This window comes from Pyrus communis, chromosome 2 (genome assembly GCF_041283825.1).
Source record: "Pyrus communis isolate YQ-2024b chromosome 2, ASM4128382v1, whole genome shotgun sequence".
NCBI lineage: Eukaryota > Viridiplantae > Streptophyta > Magnoliopsida > Rosales > Rosaceae > Pyrus > Pyrus communis.
Window position 1 is genome coordinate 7913124 of NC_142566.1, and position 22725 is coordinate 7935848.

General features: G+C 35.7%; 2 protein-coding genes across 3 annotated transcripts; one reads left to right on the forward strand and one right to left on the reverse strand.

Moving 5' to 3' along the window:
• Positions 1-778: 778 nt before the first annotated feature.
• Positions 779-3585, reverse strand: LOC148698480 (agamous-like MADS-box protein AGL62). Its single transcript, XM_088677073.1, has one exon. It carries the CDS (start codon positions 1592-1594, stop codon positions 890-892), a length of 705 nt encoding a protein of 234 aa, XP_088533199.1. The 5' UTR covers positions 1595-3585; the 3' UTR covers positions 779-889.
• Positions 3586-11655: 8070 nt separating this feature from the next.
• On the forward strand, positions 11656-17548 carry LOC148698481 (rac-like GTP-binding protein RAC2). Of its 2 annotated transcripts, none has more exons than XM_088683739.1 (7): positions 11656-12010; positions 12172-12259; positions 15584-15693; positions 15845-15908; positions 16521-16585; positions 16747-16812; positions 17244-17548. In XM_088683739.1, exons 1-7 carry the CDS (start codon positions 11855-11857, stop codon positions 17340-17342), a joined length of 648 nt encoding a protein of 215 aa, XP_088539865.1. In that variant the 5' UTR covers positions 11656-11854; the 3' UTR covers positions 17343-17548. The 2 variants fall into 2 exon arrangements, with proteins under 2 accessions (XP_088539865.1, XP_088539867.1); XM_088683741.1 differs by having other exon boundaries at positions 16747-16816; positions 17244-17404.
• The last annotated feature ends 5177 nt before the right edge of the window (positions 17549-22725 follow it).

Consider the following 22725-nt stretch of genomic DNA (forward strand, 5'->3'; position numbering starts at 1 on the left):
CTAAAAAAACACACATATATGGTGGGTCAGCCCACTAAACCAGAGAGAATTCTAGGTTAAATTTGCTCCAAAAATGAGTTTTGGGTTAAAGCTCATATATGGTTCAAGGGTTGGGGTAAGTTGGGGTAGGTTTAGAACCTAAAATTTGGATTTTACTCAAAGGGTTAGACTAGGTCTTAGGGGAGCATTCCTGAGTAAAGCTATTAACAATTTTTCTTTGCCATATATATAGCTGGAATTATTATCTTTCTCACTACTTAATTGTGTGGTTGCAAGCGAACACCATATGCAAGAAGGTGCTATATACAAGTGTAACATGGGTTGGTCTCGAGTTGTAATCAGACCTCAATGTGGCATGAAAAACTATTCAACAGTTTAACTTCTAGAACTTTAATAGAATACAAGCAGACAACTAAAAAAAAAAAAAAAAAAAAAATTAGAGTCTAACAACTAAAGCAATCGAGAACTAATGTTTATTGTCATGCTAAACATTGACAAGCCGAACAGCAATAGCAGAAACCACACGTCCACAAGCACATGGTGAAACCCCATTCGCGAAGCAACAGAAACACCATAATAAAGTCCCCAAACTTCTGCAGTAAGAACTTCCCCAAACCCTAATTTGACATCAAACCTACAGAACTTGGTTTCGGTTACGTATCTGAAAAGGTAAGTGTTTTGCTTCATTGTTCTGCATTACTTATATATACATGGCGAAAAGCTCTAAGAAAAATTAATCATCCAACAAGAATTAATTTTTATGAATATAGCACAAGGTGGCATTGCTCTATCAAAAGAAAGGAGCATAAACATTTTATTGCGCAAACATAACAACATGATTAACAAAAAATGAGAAAAAGAAAAAAGAAAAAATCAAAATTACTCTAAACTAGATCCCAAAACCATGATAACCACCACCAAATTGGCCACCGTGACCACTAAAACCATTTGTCATCATTGGGAGATGACAAAGTCGATGAACTGCCGGAATCGGTGGAAACGCCCCCGGGTTCAACGTCCCATTCAAAATCTTCATGTCATGAAGCCTAGCGGCAACCTGCTTCCTCACATCCTCTAATGCGATCAAGTAATGCTCGACTTCCTGCACATCCAACGCATCCAAGTCAACACTCTCATCCTCCCACCAAAACCTCTCACCACACCCACCCACTACACCCATCACAACCTTCTTCATCTTTGCCGCCTCTTTGACCTCCGCAACTCTCTTCTTCTGTTCCTCCAACTCCCTAATAGCCTCCATGTACTCCTTGTTGAACTCTGCCACGGGAACCCTATTAGGGCTTTTATCTCCTGCGGTATCATCAGACACTGCAGGAGGAGTTACCCCACTGCAATACCAATCTAGAATGGTGTCCACGCTAGGGTGCCCATAGCAAAACACTTTTCCTGCTGTCGAGAAAACAATGACCGCCACATCAGCGCCGCACAAAACGCTCAGTTCCGCAGCCTTCTTGAATATACCAGCGCGGCGCTTGGAGAAGGTGACTTGTTTGCTGTTAAGGTTCTCAAGTTTCTTGATCTCGATCCTCTTTCGACCTTGGGTCTTCTTAGGAAGATTTTTTAAGAGAACCATGGTGATAATATTGGAGTTCGATAAAGATCAAAGAGGACCGTTAACACTAACTAGCATTAGCACAAAGTAAACATATTATATGGTGGGTTCATTTAGGAGAGTTTTCAATTGTCATTTTGTTTGACTTTGCACCTAATTAATTTCCTAATTTTTTTGCGAATTTATTTTCTAAAAACTTGTAATTCATAGTATTGATGATGAGGAAAACCATTAGTGGACTATGCCTGTTTGATCCTAATTTGTTAAATATATACCAAAATATCAGCATTAGATATTCATATACCAAACGATTTACAAGGTTAATTAATTCAAATTTGAATTATGAAACTAGTCAAATTTAATTAATTTCTACCTTTGTGATGAAGTAAATATTTACAATTATGTTTTGGACATTATAATTTGAGTTTTGAGTATATGTATAAGTATAAACTTGAAGCTCTTACGTTAAATATGTTTTCTTTACCATTAATTAATATAATATGGTGTTCCTAAGTTTCTGCTAGCACTACTAGAAAATATATAGAAAAGAGGAATTAATAATTTTTTTTTCTACATTTCCTAAATTTTGGTGTTTTGAAAACTTTGGTGAAATTGTGTCTGTGTAATAAAGAGACAATTAGCAGTATCTTAAGCAGAGAAGATTGCGCTTAATTGCCAAAATTGAAGATTAATTTAAATGAAATCGATTTTTTTTTTTTTTCAAACAAATGTTCTCATAAATCAATTAATTGCCACAAATGCAGATGTTTTGTCCAACACATAAACGATGCTGTGGTATAACTTACAAAGCCCTTGCTTTCGGCCTGCAGATAATTGTCTGTTACTTTTTTTTTTTTTTTAAAAAAAAAAAAAAGGACAACAAGTGACAAATCATGGTTATCATTCCCTTTCAGAGGTCATTCAACCTCTCCCTAACTACAAATCTGGTTTCAGCAGCAGGTTTCGAACCTGAAATCTTCATTTTTTAATTTGAAAAAAACCTTGTAATCTGTTTTTTACCATTAAGCCATCAACTCGTGGTTGATAATTGTGTTACTTCATTTCTGTCCTCAGTGCCTTGCGTTTAACAAACTGGCAGGCACCGGCGGAACTACCAACAGGCTGGGCTGGGCTTAGCCCAAGGAAGGTTTTTGGGAAGCAAGTGGACCCTAATACTTTATATATGAACAAATAGTCCTTATTATAATCATGTAGCACTCACTAAGAAACGGAAATAATGATGTATTTAAATTGGCCCTATATTAAGAAGGTTTTTTAGCCAAAATAATGTTTGAGATTTACATAGCTCCTCACTTTGGTTTCTAAGATATGAAATCAATAGAATTGGTTCTTGAGTTTGTCCACCATCAATCATTTTCGTCATTGCGTGAAAAATCTCCAATAAATAAGAATAAGATGACCAAAATACCCTTAATTTTGTCAAATCATTTTGGCCTATTAAATTGTGGGTATATTTATCATTTTGATCCTTATCTAACATAATTTTGAACGAAATTACCAAAATGATTGATCGTGGACAATCTCAGGGATCACTTCTATTGGTTTCAGATCTCAAGGACCAAAATTATGTGTTATGAAAATCTCAATGACTATTTTGGCTAAAAAGCTTATTAAGAATAATGTTTGGCTACTAAAAAATGAGTAAGAATTCTTACTTAAAACTCTTCGTGTTCGAAGTATAGAGGTTTATGTTTAAAATCAGAACCGTTCATATTATGAATCACTTTGTAAAGATCATCTCTGTAATAACTAAATGACATTAGTTTTAACTAAACTAGCTGGTGGCCTAGTGGTAAAGGGTAGATTGCGAGGCTTCCTTCAAACTAAAAACTGGAGGCCTAAGGTTCGAAACCTGCTACTGGTGTGGAAGCCAAACTTATGGCTAGGAGGAGGCTGAAATGCCTCTGTGAGTTTTTCCGGCCCTGGAATGGGTGGATAACCATGGTTTGCCACCAGTTGTCCCCTTTTTTTTTTTTTTTTTTAAAAAAAAAAAATTTATAGTATGAACGTGCTAATCATAAACACAAAATTGTATGAATCACAACGAATAGTTTTGAGTAGGAAGTCCTACTTATTCTTTGAGTAGCAAAGTATATATTAATCCTATATTAACTAGAGGGTTTCTCTAGTGGGGACATTGCTAAATAGTAAATGAGAAATTTTATTTAGACCCATTTATTCTCTTTCTACACCTAACTTATTATTTTTTATCTTGAAATTCCAAATGTGCCCAATAATTCTCTTTCTACACCCAACAAGAACAAAAAGAAAATAATAATAATTTAGCAATAGGCAACTCCAGCCATCCTATCTCTTCAAACCTCAACCACCCAATTTCTAACCTCCCTAATTCCCCACCGCCGCCTCCCTTTCCACCCACAATAATTTGGAAATTGAAACATTATTCCCAACAACCCATGATTAAAAAACCCAAAAGAAACATGTCAATATTTTTTATTTTTTGAAAAAATTAATGGTATTATTAACACATGGTCCAACACAATTAGATTCGACATGTCGACAATTTCGACATAATTCGGACATGTTAGAAGGACTGCATGGAAGAGAGAGCTATTGTATGGCCGGCGAAAGGTCGGGAAAGGGACATTGATGGCTAAGATATTTGGGGGTTTCATTGTGGGTGATAAGAAGATGGCGGTGGGGGGTTGGGGAGGGGTAGAAATTGGGGGTGGTTAGGGTTTGGAGTGATGGCACAGCCCGGATTTTCTAGTGTTGGAATTTTATTTTTTATTTTTGTTGTTCTTTTTCATTATGGGTGTAAAAAGAAAATTGTTGGGCAGATTCAGAATTTCAAGATTAAAAACTACAAGTTGAGTGTAGAAAGAAGATAAATGGGTTTGAATAAAACTTCTCATGGTAAATACATGCGCTATTTTCACATATCGTTCTTGACCATCTCTACGGCTGGTGTAAAATTTTTATTAATGCTATAACTGGGTCTTTTCATATAACCCAATGACTTCTCTCTCTCGTATCGCCACCTCAACTTTCTCCCCCTTTGCATCTCTATCACTCTCTCCTCCATCGAAACCAACTAACCCTTCATCGGAGCCGGCTTGGATCTCCTTCTCTTAATCCTCAAAGCCCAGCCGTCGCCTAATTTTGCTTTGCTTGGTTAAACAACCAGATCAATAACCATAAGCCATATATTGGCGGATTGAATTTTTACACATGTAAAAATCGGATCCAAATATGATTTCTTTTGGTTGCATTTTCGTATGTTTTTATGTTTATGTTAAAAGCTATGGAAAAATAGCCATGAACTAGCCTGTTTTATTCGAAATTATTTATATTATTTCTAGAAAGACTAGTAACCGAATGTATACCAAAAAATTAATCATTACATTTTTAGCTATAATTTTTGCTAGCCCATCCGCTATAAAATTCATGGTTCCGCCCTTGCTAGCAGGATTAGTGGCATTGTGACATAAGTTCCTCGAGGAACTTATGATGCCATTATACTTAATGCATTCTGCAGCATGGTAATTCCGGCTGCCTTTGTAGAGAAGGTTTATCGGTCCCAAGAGCTTGTTATTACGATGAACATCTTTGCAATAGTGAAAGGACGTTAAGCATGGCGGACATCATAGTATTTCTAGAGCTATGAGAGTACATTGCTTGCTCTGGTTGTCAAAGATGAACTGATGTCTATTTTAACAATAATCGAGGAGGATTGAATGCTGTAGACAAGACGGAGAAAATGGCGGCAATCAAAGCTGTTGTGGTCATTTTTTGTACTTGAACATTGAAGACTACAATTTCACAATTCTTAAATACTACTTCAATTCTTTATTCTTCTCGATAAGGAAGTATTTATAAGATTACAAAGGAGAAATACTAGGAAATAGAACAGCTTCTATGACGAGAGGTGTAAAGGCATGATTAGTTCCACAAATCTCACTGCTATTCTTCCGGACTTGAAGCCAAGTAAAAGCGGAATGTTGATGTGTTTGGGAATTAGAAGGAAAAAAAGGAGTAAGGATTTAGTGATGGACTCTTCTAGCAATCGTTTTGATCAAAACAATAATTTGTCCACAAGACAAGGAAACTTATGCCAAATCAAATCATATCAACTTCCTAATTAAATCATATAAAATCACTAATTAAATCATATCCCTAAAATATTTTCCTTTTAATTTTCCAACACTAACAAGAGTGAGATGCAAGTGATGAATTGTCTTAATAGTTAAGGCTTTTTTCTTCAACCCACAATGTCTTCCGTTCAAACCCTCTACTTTAAAATAGATTGATATAAAATATCGCATATAATCAAATAAATAAATAAATAATAAGAATTAGTGAGGGCATGAAACCAATATTATGCACGTCTTATGCTTGTAGGATATCTTGGAATACACGTATTCACAATTCTCAATACATTGGGACGTTGATTGAATACAATTGAAAACGATGTTTAATAAATTCTTTGAAAATGGAACTACAATCATGCCGTGATTTATCCATTATTACCCAGACAATCCCAAAGGATAGGAAGTCAAATTTTATGATCTGCAAGGCTCACCTAGTTTTTTTTTTTTTTTTTTCAAAGGTAGAAACTTTTAAGGTAGATTGTAGCGAAGGCTATATCATGAGTTTCTTATTCGTTCTTGAATTCTACTAATAGTTTCTCTCGTTCTTGTATTATGTCATTTTGTTGCATTAGTAGTCTTCTGGTTAACTCCATCAACTTTTCCATTATAAGTTAAGGGGTAAAATAGGAATTTTATTTAAAAAATAAGAAAATGAAGTTTTAAAGAGAAAGACTTGGCTTTTCAAGGATTGTGGAGGAATTTCTCCTTAAAATATCTTGTGACCTATTCATAAAATTTTGTGCTTATGATCAGAACTCCTTAAAGATTTGATAAACGATTTTAATTTCAATTAATTCTTTGCAGAGATGCTCTTTAGAGAAGGATTTATAATATAAAATGTTTCGATCATAAGCACGAAATTCTGTAAATAGGTCACGAAGTATTTTGAGGAGGAACTTCTCCTTAACCTTAAGGAGTCGAGCTCTTCTCCTTTTAAAATAAATTAGATTTTTTCTGTATGAAAAGATCACTACACCCTTAAATTTGATGGAAAAGAAGACATATTTGACTGAAGAACTACTCATGCAACGCAAAATTAAGCTGGAGCATGGAAGAAACTAATATGAGAGTTTAAGGACGAAAATTAAACATAGGGTAAAGTTCAAAGACCTTTGCTACCAAACACCCTTTTATTGATTAGTTATTTGTCTCTATTTGACATGGTTTTAATAAAATAAGTTTTGGGCTTTATTTAATTAAAAATGGTCCAAGTCACAGTCTAGGAGGGCAAGTGAAAGTGGACTTGATGCAAGGCACGTGACCTTAGCTGTCAAACACTAAAAGGTGCGACTAAGGGTGTACATATATCCCTTATGTTTCGCATATGTCTCTAATGCTAAGTGCAGTCAGTTTTTTTACCTCAAAGAAAAGAGAAAAAATCCCTAAGCTAAAAACACTTATGTGCCACCCAAAACCTATCGATCCAAGAGAGATATTGCTAGCACATTTAAATTAACTGCTTCATCATCCGTTGCTAATTTATCAATATGGATACTTTTAGGCCATTACATCGTAGGCCGAAAAAAGTGAGTGTCATACCAATATATTAACTTATATGAGAATCACACTTCTACGATGAGTGAAATTTTTTAGTGTGATACCAATTTATTGAAATCACGAATTCAATATATTAGACTTATGAATTCAGTATATCAAACTCATGAGTGTGGTACCAATATGTTGAACTCACACTAGTATAGCAGTAGTGTTATATAAATTAATCTCATGATGTATGACTCTTATATATAGGTATCACACTCACCTAAATCATTGTGGAAGGCGTTAGAGGTTTAACACTTGGAGAGCTTCACATGATCAATCATAAAGAGGAAGATCACAACCATGAAGATGATCCAATCAAGGGACACTTGCGTGGCTAAAAATTCATGTATCTCTTCGCCGTTTATTTGTTGAATTATCAATTACAACCAACCGCGTACATAATTAGGATAACATATTGTATGTGAATTATTATTTTTCCGTTACATATTTAATTATTCGAATTAAATTTGTTTCAATAATATGCTCGAAAACCCAACAGAAAGCCATACAACTGTCAGTACTTAAAGCCCAAATCTTGTCGAGCACTCACATAGACAACTTGGCCCACATAGTCGTCGACTCCTTGTTAAACTCGACCCTTTGGTCAGTCAAGCATGACCAGATGAAAGTTTTAGTGGTATTCTTTACTTGTAAGTGAGAGGTCTCAAGTTCTACTCACATGGATGGCTAGGAGGTATTATATTTGTTTAGAGACCGATAACTATTTAGCATAGGTTGACCTTCATGTAGAATATTGTTGTATATATTAAAAAAGCACTTGGACATTTGATGTAAATGTTATTAATATATTTATTATGATAATATATCTACACTAAAGGGTGGACGAACAAATTGGTTTTGAATTTGTCATTTACGAGATTCGAACTTAAGTCCTTTCACTTACAAGTGAAAAGGAATACCACTATACTGTAGTACTAACTAAGACTAAAACAACGATAACAACAACAACAACAACAATAGCAACAACAACAACAACAAAGCCTTATTCCACTAAGTGGGGTCGACTGTATGAATCCTAGAACACCATTACACTCGGTTTTGCACTATATCTATAGTCACTTTCTAAGTCCTCCTAAGTCTTCCTCGAACTCAACCCTTTTTGCCTGAGCATGTTTTATAATCACAGCTTCTAATTGGAGCATCTATAGGTCTTTCGTTCACATGTCCAAACCACCTTAACTGATGTTCTATCATCTTATCTTCAATTGCAACCACTCCTACTTTACCTTAGATATCTTCGTTCTTAATCATGTCCATTTTCATGTGCCCACACATCCAACGAAGCATTCTCATATCTGCTATACTCATTTTTTGCACATGGTGATACTTATCGCCCAACATTGAGTGCTATAAAGCATTGATGGCCTTACTGTCATCCTATAAAAAAATTCTTGAGCTATAGTGGCATACAACGATCGCACAACACACTCAATGCACTCTTCCATTTCATCCATCAAGCTTGCATTCTATGGTTAAGATTTCCATCCAATTTTTCGTTCTTTTGCAAGAAAAATCCAAGGTAGTAAAAGCATTTAATCTTTGGTATTTCTTGATCTCCAATCCTCTCTCCTATCTCATTTGGACCCTTATTTCCATCGAACTTGCACTCCATATACTTTATCTTTGACCTACTTAGGTGAAGACCTTTGGATTCGAACACCTCATGTCAAAGGTTAAGCTTCGCATTTACTCCCTCTTACGTTTCATATATCAACCTTATATTATCTGTGAAAAGCATACACGAAGGGATATCGTTTGTTGTACAACATATGGTTATGGGAAAGCTTTTAGTTTTTTTTTCATGAGTTCTTTCTACAATCATTGTTCCATCATACAGATCCTTTATTGCTTGGTACATGTTACTCGTACTCCTTTATTCTCTAGAATCCTCAAATACATTTCTCTTAGGACCCTATCATACGCTCATTCGAATCCTGTAAAAGTCATGTTCTAATCTTTTTGCATATCTCTATATTGTTCCACTAGTCTTCGAAAGAGATAGATTGCCTCCATAGTTGAGCATCCTAGTGTGAACCTAAATTAATTTTCTGGGACACTTGTCTCTTGCCTCAATCTATGCACAATTACTCTCTCCCAAAGCTTCATTGTATAACTCATAAACTGAATACCCCTATAGTTCCTGTAATTTTGTATGTCACCCTTATTCTTGTAGATAGGTACCAAAATGTTTTTTCTCCACTCATTTGGCATCTTCTTTGTTTTCAAAACATAATTGAAAATGTTTGTGAGCCATGTTATACTTGCCTTTTTCAAGACCATCTACACTTCAACAGGTATATCGTTGAGACCCAATGGTTTTTTGTTTCATCTTTTTTAGAGCTACAAACACTTTCCCTTTCTTGAACCACGTTCTCTATAGTTAGAACATTTCTATTCTCATACTTGATACAACTTACTTGGTTTAAGTTTCTTGTCTTCATTTCCCTTACTTTCTCCTATTTATCGATATCCAACTCTCCTTCTTTGGTATCTAATTGCTTATACATATCGCCAAATTCGCTAGCTTCACTTCTCTCATGGCTTTGTTCACCTTTTTCTTTGCTATCTTATACCTCTCATAGTTTTAATTGGTTATATCCTTGTATAAGGCTTTTCAACATTCCATCTTAGCCTTAACCTTTTTCCTTACCTCCTCCTTCCACCACCAAGATTCTTTTTGATGTGGAGCAAAACCCTTAGACTCTTCTAATACCCCTTTTGCAATTTCCAGATACACTAGACATGGAATCCCACATTTGGCTTGCGTTTCCTTTTGTATCCCAAACGCATAGGGCGAGTACTTTCTCTTTGCAAGTGACCTTTTTTTCTCTTTTTAGATTCCACCACCTAGTTCTTGGAGACTTCAAGGTCTTGTTCTTTCTTCTATCTTTTCTGATATGTACATCTGTCACCAACATGCATATTGGTTAGCCATGCTCTCTCCCATCATAATTTTGCAATCCTGACGATCACCATTCCTTATTGAAAGAAATCTATTTATGTTTTTTATGACCCACTCTTGTAGGTGAAGCACCCTTAGTGTGGAAAAAAGAAGAAGAAGATATTGACTAGAAAGAGATCGTATGCCATTGCAAAAGTGGCTTAAACATCATAATAAGTTTGGATAAATTGTGGCCAAGGTCCCTAAACTATATCACGAGTTCATTTTTCATCCCTAAACTCTACTAATAGTTTCTTCTATCCTCGAATTATGTCATTTATTGCACTAGTAGTCCTTTTGTTAACTTTGTCAACTTTTCCATTAAGATGAGGTAAAATAGGAATTTTATCTAAATAAATAAGAAAATGATTTTTTTAAGAGAATGGCTTTCCAAGGAATGAGGAGGACCTATTCATAGAATTTTGTGCATGTTCAGAACTCCAAAAGAATTAACTAAACGATCATAGTTACATGAAACTCTGTAAATAGGTCACGAAATATTTTGAGGAGGAACTTCCCCTTAACCATAAGAAGTCAAGCTCTTTTCTTTTTTAAATAAATTAGATGTTTTTTGTATAAAAAGACCAATGTACGCTTAAATTTAACGGAAAAAAAGATATATTTGACGGAAAGACCACTCATGTAACGTAGAGTTAAATTAGAGAACAGGAGAAATTAATTTAAAAGTTCAATGATGAAAACTAAACATGAGGTCCAGTTCAAAGACCTTTACTACTACCCATCCTTTATAATAATATGAATACGGTTTGGATGAATCCAAATTTCCATTCACCCGGTCGCGTTAGCGTGCCATCTTCGTTGCGTCATTAACCCCTAAAAGTGAAAAAAGGTCAACCGTAAACAGTAAAGGAAATGAAATGTCAAAGGCACGTAGGCGTGATTGAAACGGAGGCTATACTCACATGCACTCTGTCCTTGATTAAGATGGATAATACTGTTATTTCCATGGGAAACTCATTTTTGTTCTCACACGATTAACGTATTTTCATTATACAAACATTATAATTAGGACCTTTCGTTCTCTTTATCAACACCTAAAAATCATCTTTTTAAAAATTATTCAATTTAGAGATCGTTTTGTTATTTTCATCGTATGAACATCATAATTGAAACCTTTTATTCTTTTTGTCATCATCTAAAGATTTTCTTTATAAAATTATTCAATTTGGAGATTGTTGTCATCCATAAATAACATCCTTATGATGAACCGTACATTTGTTTGAAACAATCGTCAAATTAATTTCTAATTTACAAATATGTTCTTTAGATAGTAAAAAAAATGAACAGATCTTATTATAATATTTAATCAAAGAAGATACGTAAATCTCAAGTGATGGACAAGTAGACTCCTCCATGGAAGGGACACAAGTAGGTTCCTTTTGCCTCTGACAGCTCAAATTAAAGTGATCTCAATAATCACCACCATCTTTCCCTTCCTTTCAAAAAGCTCTAAGAAAACTTTTGTCGCAAGTCTCTCTCTCTCTCGCTCTTGAGCAACCTTACATAACGAGAGCTAAATCGGATTGTTGATTTTATATCAACGAAAAACATTTGAGAGAGACAGAGATCAGTTTTAATTGTTTAATCACTTTAATTTAAGCACATGTGTAGGTAGCCAGGCATATGGATAATGCTAATACTAGAACAACAACAGCAGCAGCAGGTGCAGCAGCTCCAGCAGCATCAACATCAAAGTTCATCAAATGTGTGACAGTTGGAGATGGTGCTGTTGGAAAGACATGCCTTCTCATCTCCTATACTAGCAACACATTTCCCACTGTATATATTTTTCTTACCTTCAACCCCTTTACATCTTTGTTTTTTCCTTTTTTTCATTGCCATTGATTTTTTTTTCTATTTTTTCCAATTACTTTCTTGTTTTATGACAGTTACATATGATCTTTCTCTGGACTCATTTCTTTTTTCTTTTTAATTGACAGGATTATGTTCCAACTGTTTTTGACAACTTCAGTGCCAATGTTTCGGTTGATGGGCAGACTGTTAATTTGGGTCTCTGGGATACTGCTGGTACTCTCTCTCTCTCTCTCTCTCTCTCTCTCTCTCTCTCTCTCCTTTGTATAATTTGCATTCTGATAGGAATTTTGAACTTTGGTTGCTTGCTTGTACTTCAGTTTTCTGCCAATTTTGTTATGACAATTATTGGTACTTTTGTTTTAGTTAAAGCGGCTTAAGACTGCATCTTAATTTCAGCTTCATGCCACTAAAGCAAACAAACTAAGATCATTTTCCAGTATGCATCCATGAGCCATGTGTTCTTCGCAATAAAACAAACAATAAACTATAAAGCTTTGGTCCTAATAAGTAGGATATGAATGCCAATACTTTCAAATGAAAAGGAAAAATTCCAAGCAAAGTTGAAAATTAGAGTTTTATTATATAGAAGCTACAATGGATGAGAGAACCGAACGTAGGACCTTGAGTGTTGGGGTAAGTGTTCTTACTCACTTTGTAAGTTCATAGCCGCTGTTAAATGTTAATGCAAGCCGCTTGCAATAGTAGAGTTGTTTAAAAAAAATTAATATTAGCCAAATGTGTGATGCCCAAAGACCGCAATAATATAAATCAGTTATGTTCACATATTATAAGTTCTTTCTTGTTAGTGTTAACTGTAAAAAGCAAAAGAATTCTTTATTTAGATTAATTCTTATGCACTTATAGCATTGTGCCATTCGATAAATGTTTCCACTCACTGCATAATGTTATTTTTACGTTTCATTTATGTCAAGCTTTTCGTAAAGAGAAAAAGGTGGAGTGAGTGAGCTGGGGCCTCTTAGAGCAATTCTATTTTTAAAGACTTTACATCAACACCTAGCTCATTTATCCACTCAAGTAAACAGTAATAGACTCCAGTGAACAGTAATAGGCCAAAGCATCTTCACCCCTAACAAAAAATAGCCTAGTCAATTTTATTAAAATATTATTAATTTTTATTATAAAATAATAATTTGGTTTTTTAATTTTTGACTTCTTTTCTCTGACTCCCCCTACTCCCGTTGTCTTCTTCTTCTTCTTATTCTTTCCACTTTTCCCAGTTTTTTCTTCTCTCTGTACACCATCTTCTTCTTCTTCTTGTTCTTCCTTTTTTTCTCCTCTCTGTACACCACTTCGTCGAATCTACCCTATTCTGAACATGGACACCCACCATCCTGGACCTGCGCACACCGTAAACCCCCAAAAGTCAACACCTACATATTCAAAAATTCATCGAAAATATACAAAACGGAAAAAAAATTCCAGTTGCAAGAAGATCCGAGTTAATCAACCGATCGACGACAATCCGAGTTGCAGGAAGATCACGATTTCGAAAGGGGACATGGTGTTGAATATATGGATTTATCAGGGGGAAGGGGTTTGATGGGGTTCCAGGGATCGGGATGGGTTCCAAGGATCGGGATAGGTTCCAGGGATGCGAATGGGGTTCTAGATGGAAGAGACTGTAGCCATGACGTTAGCAAGGCGTCAGATGAGCCGTCTCCTTCCTCTGTCGATTTTAGGCCGACCTGTGGACTGGCTTGGGCTGGGTGCCAGTCTATTCCACGGGCTGGAGTGGATTGGCTGAGTCTTAGCTTGTTTTTTCCACTGGGTGCCAGCCTCTTTTGCTTCCGGTGGAAGTGCTCTTAGATTCAGCAAGTCAGTTGCCATGAAAATAGAAAACTGAAAAATTTGCATATATTTGAGAAAAAAATGCATCTAACAAACAAAAAAAAAATCTAAATTAAGTTTAACAAAATTAGATATATGATTAGTTGGAAAAGTATCAACAATCAATCACAGATTATATATATTGCGGAAATAAATTCAAAATATATATATACAAACTATATGCTAATCAACAGTAAATCATAACTATATATTGACAAAATCATAATGAAACAAACTAAAATTGAACAAACGAAATCAATGGGTATAATTTCATTTGAGAGCAACTTCTTAAGAGTATTATGCCTACGCCTGATATGTCTCTGCTTCCCATTGTATACATGGCTTTGGCTCTTGATTGGGTGCAGCCATACTATCACAATGTATATGCATAGCAATCACAGGCTTTGGCCACATTGGAATATCCTCCATAATATGTTTGAGCCACTCGGCTTCTTCACCAGCCAAGGCTAAAGCTATAAATTCTAACTCCATGGTGGAACGAGTTATACATTTATGTTTAGAGGATTTCCAAAATATTGTGCACCTCCCAGAGTAAAACCTTATCTACTTGTCGATTTGGATTCTATAGTGTCAGAAATCCAATTGCCGAAGCCTTCCACAACAAGTGGATACTTGGTGTAGTGCAAACTGTAGTCAAGCATATTTCTCAAGCACCTTAACACTCTTACTAAAGTATCCCAATGCTCTTGTGCCGATTACTGGTATATCTACTAAGCCTACTTACTGAATAAGCTAGGTCATGATTAGTGGACTTCAAAAAGTAAATTAAAGTACTTCCAATTACTTGGAAATATTCAAGTTGAGATATTGCCTTGCTATTATTTTTCTCTAACTTGAATCCATCATCAAAGGGAGTCGCAGCAGGTATGTAGTCAAATTGACCTAACCTCCTTACTAATTTTTCTTCATAATGAGACTAGGTAAGGACATAAGCTTCACTATTTCTCTTAATTTGAATTCCTAGAATGATATTGGCTTTACCTAAGTCTTTTAGGTCAAAACTTGTATTCAACATTTTCTTTGTTTTATTTAAGACGTCTCATGCCATTGCTTTGGTGCTTGTTTAAGTCGATATAATGACTTAACTAAGTTTGATCAAACTTCTCATGCCATTGCTTTGGTGCTTGTTTAAGTCGATATAATGACTTAACTAATTTGCACACTTGCTTTCTTGTCCGTTAAGCACAAACCCTTCAGGTTGCTCAATGTATATTTCTTCATCTTTTTCTCCATTCAAAAATATTGTTTTTACATAAATTTGATGTATATCAAAATTGTACACAACTGCAATTGCTATTAACGTCATAATAGACATTAGTGAGAAACTGGGGAATACGTGTCAAAATATCCAACCCTTCCTTTTGGCAATAACCCTTGACTACTAAACGTGTCTTAAACTTGTGGCAGTAACCCTTGGCTACTCAACTTGTCTTGAGCTTGTCAACCAAATATTATATATATATATATATATATATATATATATAATTATCACACCCAAAAACCCAAACCCAAGGTTGAACTCAATGTTTGTTCTCTACCGTCCATCTTTCCAATCACTTTTAAGAGGGACTAGATGTTATAAAATGTGAGAGACTTTTAATGGTGATCAGTGTGTTCTACTAAAAAAACTCCAACATGATCTTCTTTCTATGTGAATTAATTTTGCAGGTCAAGAAGATTACAACAGATTGAGGCCTCTTAGTTACAGAGGAGCTGATGTGTTCCTTCTTGCCTTTTCTCTCATAAGTAGGCCTAGCTATGAGAACATATCAAAGAAAGTGAGTTTCTTTTTTCTCTACTTTAGCTATTAAATTCTTCTTAAGATTCACTTTTTCTAATTGCATGTACCAAATGTATATACTAATCAGATTCAGTGTTTTCTATCTCTCCTTTTCCTTTTCCTTTTCTCCTCTTGTTATGTTGGAGAAGTGGATCCCTGAGCTAAGACATTATGCCTCATCAGTGCCTATCATTCTTGTGGGGACAAAACTAGGTAACCATTCTTTCCACTAGGAATTGCTACCTCTGCAAATTTGAGTGATTTAGCTATGTTTTTTTTTCCCATTTATAAATTTCTCTATGCTCTAAATAATGGAGAATGTTTGGTTAGGAAAGCTAAAAATTATATGTAACAAAAGAAAAAGCAACTGTCTTTAAACTTCAATCTAATATTTTTCCTTAAAGATTACTTTAGTCATGAAGCATAATAGACCAAGGGGTTGGAGAAGGTACATTAAATGTTACACTTAATTAGTATAGGCCCCTAACAATTGTTTTTTTTTTTTGAACAAATGATATAATCTACACTAAAAGGGAGTCGGGGCCCCTAAAAATTGTTAATATTAGTAAAAAAAACACTTCAAGAATAATACTATAGGAAAAATAAAGCTATCAACTAAAAATGTTGAGTGCAGCTGAGTTCAGGATTATTTTTCTCGAAACAGTGTGTTAAGTAGTTTTTGCTATGAAATAAAGTTTTGAGAGGTTTATTTGTTGAAGAGCCCTGAAGATTAAAATTAGAACGCAGTGGCTCATTTTCTTTTAATTTTTCTGTGTTTTTGTCTCTGCTGTTTTCCTACAACTTATGGTTTCTTTGCTATGGCAGATCTGAGAGAAGACAGACAATTCCTAATGGATTATCCCGGGGCAAGTACCATCTCTACACAACAGGTAGATTTCCACTTCAGCTACTTTGGTCCTTATTACTGCTGTTTTGTGACATTGGTAAAGCTGAATTATTTTAATATGATAGAAAATTCAATTCTGGGGAACTTTTTAATTTTATTTTATTATAATTTAATTATTCTTCTGCATTTTTAAAAATGTTGTAGGGTGAAGATTTGAAGAAGCGAATAGGTGCTGTGGCATATATAGAGTGCAGCTCAAAGAAACAGCATGTAGGTATATAGATATACGTGCGCTCATGAAATTCACAAAAGATAAACATGAAAAGAAAAATGGGGTTCTTTTATGTTTAATTCAATATATGGTCTTCTTGAGGAACTTCTCCAGGAACCTAAAAATGTGTTTTTTTTTTTAAATGTTAAAATATGTGAATATTTGGTGCAATTTGCAATCACATTAGGGTTAATTTCAGTATATATTAATTACCCAGAAATTTCATGTCTGCACTCATGGTTATAATTTGGATGCATTGTTGAAATTTCGCTGAGTAAGGGTAACTGAAGTGTCCAAAATAAAACCGTGTGTATAAACGGTGCTCTTTGGTGCAAAACTTATGGTACCATGTTGAAATCGACCCTATTAATTTTTCACTAGGTCTTGTGGCTTGTGCTGATGAGTTGAAAAATTATTGTTAAAATTGCAGAATGTGAAGGCTGTTTTTGACGCAGCTATCAAGTTGGCTCTCCATCCTCCAAAGTCCGAGAAGCAAAAGAGAAAATTGAGCATCTGCAGCGTTCAATAACCTATCTCTCACTGAGAGCTTATTTTATACTATCCATTCTTTCCATCCCTCTTTTTCTTTCTGGGTGCTTCCTTCTCTTTTCTGAGAGAATATTTGTTGTTTTGTTTTCCTAGTTATAAGGTTATTGGTTTTGGGTACTCATGACAGACCATATTAAAAATAGTATGTGCCAAAATCATGTATATTAGACCTTCTCTTTTTTTTTTTTTTTTTTTTTTTTTTTTTTTTTTGGTTGTTAAGGCAACGGCCCCGTCAACATTAATTTTTAGATGGCCTGCATGGGGTGTTCCCACTTACAGATCTCCAAGCCTCCTACGCTAGCAAATTACCTGTGGAAGGAAAATTTCATGTAGTCCTGCCACCAGCTAACTGCTCGAGAGATAGAGATATCCGGTCGCACCATCTTAGCTTTCCATAGGACGTCATTCTTGGAGACCGAAACTGCCCACCAAACCACCAGATAGGTCAAAAGTGTGCCCAACTTAGCTTCAAGACCAAGTGAAGTGCCCGTTCTTCCGTTGAGTTCAATTGCACTCCTCTGTCAGGGTACCTCAGTGGTGTCGAAAGCCATCCACAAATAGCAGAGGGACAATCCCTCATAGGGTGAAGCGTTGTTTCTCCTTGAAAACGACAGAGTACACGAGCGATCCGTCCCAACATGTCTTTTCATCAAATTCTCCCTAGTAGGATGATATCTCGATAGATTCCGTTCGCACATCTTCACTTTATAGGGAACGCTTGCTGCCCATATACAGCTCTGCACAGAACTCCAAAAGGGTTTTGATTGATAGAAGAAGAAGCTACATCATGAGCCCCTCATTGTTGAGAATGAATTCCACACTCATGAGAGTAGGGACCTTGCATGTGCTTATAAGTAGTTGGGTTACTCCCCATATCGTTAATTAGTTTTATGGTGGAATCTTTCTTCATTGTTAGGATAAGGTTGAGAATTTGACAGAAAAAATGACTTTGAGGCACGTTAATACATTTTCCTTAAAGTGATATTTGCCCTCACTCTAATATGAGTTTGCTAACAGGTCTAAAGCAAATCAATTCCAGGATACAACAAAGTTTGGAATTTTAGTTTAGCAAGAATTGAAATTCCCTTAAAATCTTCTAAAAGGAAACTATATGATTTAGATAGAGAGAAAGAGGATAAGAAATTGTTGCTTTGAAAATGTATATACAAATATGCAGCCAACGTGGGCTATATATAGATTATATGGTACCCGTAGAACTTATTTCAAAGTGTGCACTAAAAAGTCACATCTTTTAACTGAAAGTGTGTGAAGATCAAATAGATCTTTCCAGCATTCTTTCATTTCCACCGAATGGATGCAAGTTTGCTGTCTTTTCATACATGTGCCTTTTACCAAAAAGGCATAACCTTCTAATTAAATAATCAAGGGACATATCCCTTAGTTGTGCTTCTTCAATCCAAGAGACATGGCACTGCAACCAATCTCTCATTATACACGCAACACCATATTATATATATATATATATATATATATATATTAATGAAATACACCAACAATTTTTCCCTATTTCAAGAATATATATGCTCATATATTTGGAAACATCTTCTCTATCTCAAAATATATAAAACTAGAAATATTATAATTGAAACAACCTGTTCCGAGATTTACGGAAGAAAATGGGTATTTTTGTATTTTCACTAAGTTTGGGGAATACTTTCTTTTTTTTAAAATTGTTTTTGAGCCTTAATTGGTAAGCCCAAGGGGCCCACCCCCTGTTTTGTTCCCCGGTTCCTTTCCCTTTCCCTTTTCTTTTATTTTTTTTCTGAAAAGTCTCTCTCTTCTCCCTCACTCTCTCTTCTCTACCCGTGCTCTCTCCTTTCCCCCCTCTTGGTGCTCTTTTCTCCGACAAGAACACACATACCTATGCCCACACCTATAGCTCTTTTCTAACCCCGTGGTTGTGTTTTGGATGTCAAATCACGAAGAAACCACCTCAGAGACATTTCCCAGTTTTCCGGCGAGAACCGCCCCTTTCAAGGCAATTTCCGGCCAAACCACAGTGAGTTGGCAGGCGTGCAAGGTATCAATCTCTTCGTCTCGCTGAGTACTACAACTTTCCTTTTTTGTTTCACCCAATTTCCTTGAGTATTGAAGAAGTTATACGCATTTGAATCTTACCCAGTTTCCGGCGGACACCGGTGGCTTCCAGGCTGTTTTCCGGCCAACTTCGGCCACGATGACGGGAAACAAGGGTATATTTCGATTCCTTACCTTCGAGGCTTCAATTTGGTATATTGAATGACATGTTTTGGTTGAGTTTTGAGCTCCATCGGAGCTTGGGAATTCTCCGGCCAAAATCCGGCCTTTTCCTTCCTTGGAATCCGGCGAACCACCAAACCCAAGGCCTTTGGGCCTTTCCTGCCAAGCCCAAAACCCTGGGCAGCCCAACCCAACCTTTTTATTATTTTTATTTTTGTTTTATTAATTTAAAGGCCTTTGGGCCGTTTCTTTTAGGGCCTCCAGCTCGTTAACCCTAAACCCATTAGACCCAAACCCTTTAGGCTCAAACCCGAATCCAACCCAAGTCCAAACCCTTTAAACCAATCCAGATCCAAGCCCAGACCCGTTTGACTTGTTGACCCGGACCCGGATCCGGTCTGACCGTTGACCCGGTCAACGGTCAGCGTTGACTTTGACTTTGACGGGTCAACAGTCAACGTTGACTTTGACCGTTGACTTTTTGGGTTTTGGTGCGGGACCCCTCCTAGGCTAATTTCGACGTCCTGAACCCGTTTCCGATGTCCGTTTTCCCAAATTCAGTTGTTTGAGTAGAGTTTGACTAAATGTACCATTTATGTGCTTAGGGGCAATTATCTGTGGCGTTTCCTTCTTTGCTAGATGGCGTGGTTTTTCGACGGCAAAGTACTATGAGTGGACCCCTTCTAAAAACGCATGTTTTGATAGTATAAATGCATACATGAAAAGCATGATTTGATAATTATGTTTTATGAAACGTTTTACGAGATAACATGCTTACTGAGGCTAGTTTGAATTATTACTATTTTTCCTATAACCCATGTTCTTATAGAATATCTGATGGATGACGATATGATATTTAGAACATGTTTAGAACACCTCTTTATAGTATAGATGATGCATGACTTTATACTATGAAGTTGATTTTCAATATATGTATGTTCACTGGTTTTGTACTTACCTAGTGGTCCTTTCCGCTACGGGACGTAGGGATAGATCCGGTCCGTCCCAGGCGACGGTTTGGTGTTGGCATAGGGCCTGAAGTGTATTTTCCTCTCACTGTCTCCTCAAAGACGGGGAGCCGGCATGGGGCCTGAAGAGTTATCGGACATTCACTAGTGTTTATTATTTATGCGAATTATGATTTATGACATTGCACGACATGCTAGGTTTCGGAAAACCTATGTTTATCATTATATTTGTGTTTTCATAAAACCTGGGGGTTAGTACGTTGATAACTGTTTTATTATATATATATATCAACTTGGTCCACTCATGTTTGTTTTGTGCCCCCTTCAGGACATAGAATCGAGGCATACAATTCCGACGTCCAGGCACTTCCGCATCGGCATCTTCGAGTCCTCGTGGTGTAGGACCCACTCCTTTGTTTCATTCAATTTTATATTATCTTCTTCTAATGTTCTAGATTAGAGGTGTGCTCTGAACACGGTCCTTATTTGCATATTCATTAGTCTTTTATATTTATAAGCCTTATTTATCCTTTGTTTTCAGCATTTGCACTTAATAGATGGCTTTCGTCACCCTCTGGTGTCGGCCAGCATGTTCCTATCCTGGTATTCGGGGAATATCGGGGTCGGGGCATGTCAATAATGAATCAATCTTTATGTTATTAACTTTAATCATACACATATATTCATCCATACAAAAAGGTATCTTTCAATTTTAACCTTCAATTAGTATAAGTATCTCAAGATTCTTACAAATACAATAGTGGCCTTTCCATATCTTAAACTATGTATTTATCAGTCAAAACTAGAAAATATTACACATATGATCATATTATTGCTTCCTTGGAGAAAACTTTGTATTTGGTTAGCACTATTATGGCCATGTGCGGCATCCTGGTTTCATAAACATTTAGAAGAGAAACCCAGAAAAACTCTTGGTAGAAGTGGCACCACTCCTTATGTTTATATAGGTGAGGTTACTTTTATATATTCGTACCATTCGAACATCTTATATTATTATGCCTCATTAAGAATTTAAATTTCATCCTCTCTATCATAGCACTATGCACTGACATTCTGGAATAGGCTATATAAATTATTCAGTGCTTATTCAAACCACTTATCAATAACTTGTTATTACCCATTGAACTTTGGTCTAGTGATATTCTAGGCAAAGTTGGGTTACCATTACTGGTGATTTATAGTAAAGAGTTTCAGCCCCATTCCACTAGATGTACTTTGTACCATATCTCTCGAGAGTCCCTTAGTAAAAGGATCTGCCAAATTTTTATTTGACCTTACGTAAGTTATGTTAACAACTCCTTGTGTTATTAACTGTTTGACAAATTCATCTCTAAAGCTAATATGTCTAGATTTGCCTTTATATACTTTGCTATAAGCTCTAGACAACATAGCTTTACAATCACAATACAAAGAAATAGATGGCATTGGTTGTGGCCACAACTCTATGTCGAACAATAAATCTCTCAACCATTCTGCTTCTTTGCATGCGACTGCTAATGCTATAAACTCATATTCCATAGTGGAGTGTGATATAACAGTTTGTTTCTTTGATACCTAAGAAACTGTACCTCCCCCAATAGTGAATATCCATCCTGTTGTCGATTTATTATCGCTTGCGCTAGTAATCCAACTAGCATTTGAGTACCCTTCTAGTACCACTGGAATCTTGAATAAAATAGACGCAAATTAGTAGTCTTTTTAAGATAACCAAAAACTCTACAAATTGATTTCCAATGTAAAGTACTAGGGTTGCTAGTGTATCTTGAAAGTTTACAAACAGTAAATGCTATATCTGGCCTTGTGCTATATGAAGCATACATCAATTCTCCAATTGCACTAGCATACTCAAGTTGTGTAACTGATCTCCTAGAATTTACTAGCATGTTGGTCTTAGAGTCATAAGGGGTCGGTGCTTCTTTTATTTGCAATTTGCAAATGATTTTCTGCAATATTTTTTCAATATAGTGTGACTAACACAATGCAAAACCCCTATCATGTCTCTTTACTTTAATCTCTAAGATAGTATCCACTTCATTTAAATCTTTCATTTTGAAATTTGAATTTGGATACTTTTTAGTTTCGGATATAGCTTTCATGTTGGTCCCAAATATTAGTAAATCATCTACATATAAGCATATGACAACACGGTATTCA